The sequence below is a fragment of the Petaurus breviceps genome, unplaced genomic scaffold (assembly GCF_028583685.1).
Source record: "Petaurus breviceps papuanus isolate PSGF00001 unplaced genomic scaffold, PetGlider_PUasm1.0 224, whole genome shotgun sequence".
In the NCBI taxonomy this organism is placed as follows: domain Eukaryota; kingdom Metazoa; phylum Chordata; class Mammalia; order Diprotodontia; family Petauridae; genus Petaurus; species Petaurus breviceps.
Genome location: NW_027185887.1, coordinates 8,176,356 through 8,183,271, shown reverse-complemented (window position 1 = coordinate 8,183,271; position 6,916 = coordinate 8,176,356). Strand labels below are relative to the sequence as shown.

The 6,916-nt window shown below is 36.0% G+C and overlaps 1 protein-coding gene across 1 annotated transcript; it reads left to right on the top strand.

Annotated features, from left to right (window-relative positions):
- Positions 1-4,899: 4,899 nt before the first annotated feature.
- LOC138166462 (ARL14 effector protein-like) lies at positions 4,900-6,127 on the top strand. The gene has a single exon (XM_069094936.1). The coding sequence runs from the start codon at positions 4,916-4,918 to the stop codon at positions 5,378-5,380; it is 465 nt and encodes a 154-aa protein (XP_068951037.1). The 5' UTR covers positions 4,900-4,915; the 3' UTR covers positions 5,381-6,127.
- Positions 6,128-6,916: the final 789 nt, after the last annotated feature.

The window sequence follows — 6,916 nt, the reverse complement described above, 5'->3', positions numbered from 1 at the left end:
CTTCTGGGGGAAGTCTTCACATGCTTGAGGCAGACATCTCCCTAATTCACAACAGGTTTGAGGCCTATTGGTTACCTTCAACCTGGTTTAACTCATCTTCCAAGATGGTTTTACCCAGGTGTGACTACTATAGCTTCTTGGAGCCACAGGTGAGAGTTGAATGCCAAATGGACACAAAAGGTAAATGATCAACCCTTAAAAGGACTCAGGAAGCCCTCACACCAGAGATACTCGTCCTCCCTGAACACCCGGTACACCTAGGTAAGTCATTAGTTTCTAAAGGGATGTGTAAAGACATTCTGTACAACATAGGGTTTGAACTGAGTCTTGAAGGGAATACAAGGAAACTAAGAGGGTATGGGGGAGGGGCAGGAGATGGGTGATGAAGTGCTGTATTAGAGCTCTTGTATTAGGCTCTTCCCCTGGGGTCTAACTAGGAGTATCCTTAGGGATTTAAGGGACCTAAAGATTTAGGGTGGGAAGGTGTGAACTTGGATGAGGAAAAAAAAGTACATCTTAGTTTTCACAAAGCTCTAACTAAAATTTAGCATTTCCTTCAATTATTTAAGAGCGTTATTCTGAAAATGGGCTTTACCAGATTGTCAAAGGGCCCATGATTCCCCAAAATGTTAAAGGAATTGTGTGTGTTAAAGGAATTGCCAGCAGACCCATGTAACTGGATCTTGGAGTATGTAGAGAAGAGTAAGGCACAATGAAATTGGAAGATTAGGAAGGAATCAGATTATGAAAGACTTTTAAAACCTTAAAGAAGACTGTTTAGATGATCCTGACTAATAGGGATCCACAGGACCTCATTCAGCAGTGGTTGGTATGGTCAGATGCTTTAGAAAAATTACTTTGGCAACTGAGTAGAGGATGGATTGGAGAAAAGAAAGATTTAAGGTTGAGAGACATTAAAGGGATGTAGCCTTTGAGAAATAAGCATCACCACAATGAGAGACTGGAGTAGGACTTCAGCAGAAGCATGAGTAAATACATAGCTTTCTCCTTGCCTAAAATTCACTTCCCTCTTCCCTCTTAGAATCTCTTGTTTCTTTTTAAGAACGCAGTTTTAAGATTCTTTTTAAATCTCAGTTTCTTTTAAAGCACTCAGTTCAAGTGCCCCATTCCATGTGAACCCTTTCCTGGTGGCCCAGGATCAGGACAGCCACTAGTGTACTCCTTCCCCAAACTACCATGTATTCTTTTTGCATACTTTACATATATATATCTATTTATGTGCATTTTTTTTCACTCACATTAGAGCGAAAGCGCTTTGAAGGCAGGGGGAGCTGGCGCACTTTTGTCTTTGTAACCTCAGCACTCCCTACAGTGTTTGGCAACACAATAGGTACTTAAATTATTGTTGATTGATATCTTAACATCTTAGTTATTTCTTGAAATGAATCCTTTTTGTGAAACAATTATTAAGCAAAAATATTTCATGGAGGAATCACATCTAACAATGTTCATGAGACTGTGTCTTAATATGTAGTGTCTCTCTGCCATGAGGATAGTGACATATTTTATTATTAGTTGTCTGGGACCTTCACTGGTTTTTTAATGATTCAGATTTAGACTCTGTTCATTTACCTTGTGAATGTCATTAGGGATATTTTTTTGGTTCTGCTTATTTCATTTCCTAAAGCCTAGTTGAACAAATAATGTCCCTGTGCTGACAACTTGGCCTTATCTTTCTGGGAGCTGATGAAGGTCCCATTGGATGAGTCCCACTCCCTAATACATTGGGTTAGATCAGGCCTGAAGGTTGAGTTCATAGATTATCTTTGTCCCCTCTCTGTGAACTTTGCTATTGGAACCAACAGCTGCTGTGTTTTTGTTGATCAAATATCACACGGAGGAGGATAGAAGAAGAGGCAATTTTAAGGACAGCTGGGTCCCACTTAAGGAAGTGTGCCTGTGAGCTTCAGGTCCTTGCTTCAGTGCTTTCTGGAAATCTTGATCACATGATATTCAACCATTTCAGCATTAGCATTGAGGGATGGAAAAAGAAAACCAAATATAGACTTTTAAGTTGCAGGTGATTTGAGCTTACTGCGGAAATTAGCACCTATCTCCAGGCCAGACTGTAGACCTAAAAATTATTTTAATAAATTATATTTTCCATTTCAAAAATCAACAACTTTGATTACAAAACTGTTTTCAGGGGGACAACTATTTTTCTTGGTGAAAAGAGAACAGGTTTGGTGAACTGCCTTTGAAATCTAGAGGAATAAAGAAAGGTTATTTCAAGGAAGTTGTGCTTAAGCTAATATTTGAAGGAAGCTAGAGTGTCCAAGAGGGGAAGGTGAGGAAGGAGCTACATATCTTGGAGTCAGAGAAGACTCAAGTTCAAATCTTTCCTCAGTACTTAATAGCTGTATGACCCTGGACAAGCCTTTGAAACCTCTTGCAGCCTTGATTTCCTCAACTGTAAAATGGGAATAACAATAGCACTTCATATGGTTTTGTGAGGATCAAATGGGATAATATATATATGGTACTTTGCAAAACTTAAAATGCTTTAAAAATACTATTGTTGGTGTTGTTATTGGCAGTGTAGCTTGTGCACAGGCACCAAGACTGGAGATGAAATCATGTCATAGGGCCTTCTTGGAGCTGATTGTGTCCTTGAGTTTATCTAAATGTGACTCCCTCATTTTATACTGAAGGAAACTGAATTTCAGACAGGTTAGACTTACCCAAGGTTTCATAGAGTGACAGTGACAGAGCCTGGATATGGACCCAAAACTGACTTCAAATCTAACATCCTTTCCAATGTCCCTCATACTGTGTTCAGGAAACAAGGAAGAAGTCAGTAGGCCTGTTGTGCAAAGTGTAAGAGGAGCAGTAATATATAATACTCTTGGGAGTTTATTAAAGGAGAATGGCAATGACATAGTTAGACCTGTACTTTAGGAATACAGTTTGACAGTTGAGCAGAAGATAGACTGGATTAGGGAGAGACTTGAGTCAAGGAGACCAAGCAAAAACTATTGCAATAGTTCAGGCAAGAGGTGATGCAATAGGATGGTGGCATTGTCAGACAAGAGAAGACGAAGATGAGAGATGTTACAAAGGCAAAATTAACAGAAATTGGCAACAGATTTAATATAAGGGTTTATGAGAGAATAAAAAGCAAAGGGTGACCTAAGAGTTGTGAGCATGGGTCCCTGGGGGGATAGCGATAATCTTTTTTTTTTTTCCTGCATTTTTAAAAAAAATTTTTCTAGCAGAAAATTTACACAAAATCCCCCTTTAATTTAATGTGACGACTTCCCATGATAAACTACTTAAAAGAGCAGCTTTGGTCAAGAATGGAGTGAAATAGCCAATCAAAAAGACATCACTGCTGATTTTTTTCAACCAATACATTCACCAATTATGTTCAAAAAACAAAAACAAAACATCTGCAAGGGATATTTTCTCAGTTTTGACTTGTGATAGTGATATTCTTTAATAATAATAAAGAAATTCAAAGGAGGGGGGGTTTCAGGGAAAAAATAATGAGTTAAATTTTAGACATGTTGAATTTAGACGTCTACCAGAAATGCTGTTCAGTAGATAAGACCAATAGGCGATTGGAAATGCAAGTCTAGAGGTTGGGAGAGAGGTTAGGGCTAGATAAGTAGATCTGAAAATTATCAAGATAGAGATGATAACTGAATCTAAGGGAGTTGATGAGATCACTAAATGAAAAAGTATAAAGGGAGAAGAGAAAAGGGCTCAATTCCTAGAATACATTCCCCATTACTGAGTGTGATCTGGGTGCAGGTACAACAAAGGAGACTGAAAAAGAGGGGTCAGACAGGTAGGAGAAGAACCAGGGTGGCATAGTGTCATGAAACCCTTGACAGAAGAGAATGTTAAGGAAAAGAGGATAATTGATAGCATCAAAAACTGCAGAGAGAACAACAAGCATGAGGAATGAGAAAAGGACATTGGATTTGGTGATCAAGAGCTCATTGGTAATGTTGGTGAGAGTAATTTATTTGAATGATAAGATCAGAAGTTAGACTATAAAGAGTTAAGAAGGCAAGAGGAGAGAATGAAAGGTACCAATTGTAAATGAGTTCTCAAGGAGTTTTATCACAAAAGGGAGGAAAGATATAAGATGACAATTATGTGGTTGGATGGTGATAACCCGCAATTGAGATCAAGATGAATCATTTTAAAAGCAAGGGGTAAAAAAAGCAGGACAGAATGTTGTCAAGAGAACCTAGTGAAAAGAGAGTATTTAGAAGGAGAAAAGTATGGTAAATATATTCAGCATAGGACAGGTAAGTACTCCATTTGCCTATCCTGGTGAACCACATGGAAATAAAATGTCAAGTCTGAATATGACATTTGTGAAAGTCCTAACAGTGGGCAAGGCAATAAAATAGGACACAACAGGAAAGATTTCAGTTTGTCCTATAAATGTGCCTTTTAATGAGTTGTACTTAATTATCTCATTATCCAGAAATATTTTTTTCTCTTTTTAAATGTTCATTTTAGTTATGAACTTAACAATCATCAAAAAATTAACATTTCACTATACAAAAAAAGAAAAGATTGCATATAAAACTATGAATTTCTATTAACTATACTTTGTTTTTTATTTGTTTATTAAATTTAACAAGGTTGTAACAAAATGTCCTGTTCTTTTATGTTACCTTCTCAATGCCTTTTTTATCTTCTGTATACATAAAATATTGTATTGATGCTTTCTTTTTTAATGTTGATATTATTACCCATCAACTTCCCCTGCCATCCAAAAAAGTTGTCCCTCCTAATAAATATAGTCAAAAAGCACCATCCTCACTTGGAGGCTGGAGTTGGTGTGGCTTGTTGGGTCAGTGGCCATCTGTAAGCATCACAGCCTTTTTCTTTTCTACATATAGATTATTTTGAATCAGACTCGAAGTGATCAGAAATGAGTGAACCATCTGAACTTGATAATGAAAAAAACAGTTCCATTCAAGAACATGCAGACTCAAGTTTTCCTGAGCAAGATTGTCAAATTGGACAGAAGCAAATGCAACAAACAGATCGACAGTTAAAATCCTTAACATTTCAAAACCCAGGACCTCAGGTTGCAGACTTCAATCCTGAAACCAGAGAGCAGAAAAAGAAGGCTCACATGTCAAAGATGAATGAACCTTTTTCTGGGAACAAAACGATGAAGAAATATGACGAGAAGGGCCGCCTGCTTTGTAATGGGGAAGACTTGTGTGACTGTCTGGATAAGAACTGCCTAGGTTGCTTCTATCCATGTCCCAAGTGTAACTCAAACAAATGTGGACCAGAGTGCCGCTGTAATAGAAGATGGGCCTATGATGATATTGTAACGGAGTCTGGTGATGTTGTTAACACATTGCCATATCATGTTCCTGACTGAGGTCTTTGTGAGAAGATTTGTGCTTTTTTACACATTAACAAAGCACAGAATGGGCAGTTATTGGCTAACCTTTTTTCATCTTGTTTTTTTTTAAATGTCTAATTAATATGAAAAAATAATTTAATTGTGATGAACAACTGAAAACGCACCCCTCCTTAGATATGCTAATTCAGTTTTTCCTCAGTTACAGTTTTCTAAACTTTAGGATATCCCAAATGCCAACAAGGAAACATTTTCTAATGCATAATGGGGTGGAATAATTTAATTTCTTTCTCATTTTCTTTATAGTTTCATTTGTCACAAGATACAGCTCAAAAATTGTCTTAAGATCTTAAAATTTGAATATTATTTAGACTGTTTTTTGTAAACAAAAATTTATTTTTCATTCATATATACTAAGAAGTAGTAATTTAGTTTCTAAATCCAAGAGCCCAATGGCTTTTACTTTGTAACTACTGCTTAAAAGTGTAAACAAAAACAAGAAAGTGAGTTGTGTTTTGAAAGAATGTTTTATATATTTCAAGCTATATAGTACATTATTAAGTAGTTTGTTATAAGACATAGTGTGTAACTAAGTACTTGACTGAAATACTTTTCCCTCATGTTGTTGCAGAAATTATTCTGAGTTTCTCTTGTATTTTAGACATCGCCTTCTTCTATATGTTCTAAGTTATAGTAGAGTTAAGGTTGTGAAAAATAGAAGTAGAGTGATTGGATAGAAATTATTAGTTATGGGATTTAGACTAAATAAAGTATACTTATATAGTTAAATAAATATAGTCAAATAAAACAAATCAATACTTTGAGCACATCCAAAAATGTTTCTCATTCTGTACTTCTAGCCCATCAAAGTGGTCATCATATAATTTTTCTTTTGTTCTGCTTATTTTACTTTGTATCAGTTCATATAAATGTAATGTTTTCCTAAACTTTTGTAAATTATCCACATGTGTCATTTCTTATAGGAAAATGACATGCCATTACATACCACATTTTTTTTTCAGCCATTCTCCAAATGATGAGTACCCAGTTTGTTCCAGTTCTTGGTTATGACATAAAGTCCTACTATGCATATTTTTGGATATAAGGTTCCTTTCCCTTCATCTTTGACAACTCTTCATTTTTTCTAATTACATGTAAAACCAACTTAATATTTATTTTTTTAAATTTTGAGTTGCAAATTCTCTCCCTTCCTTCCCCTTTCCCCCCTTCCCAAGAGAGCAAGCAATTTGCTATAGGTTATGCATGTGAAGTCATGCAAAATATATTTCTATATTAGTCGTGTTGTGAAAGAAAACATAGACCAAAAAAAAAAAAACAAAAACAAAACCCAAAACAAAACCCAGGGGAAAAAGGTATGCTTCAATCTGCATTTAGATTCCTTCAGTTCTTTCTCTGGAGATGGATAGCATTTTTCATCAGGAGACCTTGGAAATTGTCTTGGATCATTATATTGCTGAGAATAGCTAAGTTTTCACAGTTGATCATTGTACAATATTACTATTGTGTACAATGTTCTCCTGTTTCTGCTCACTT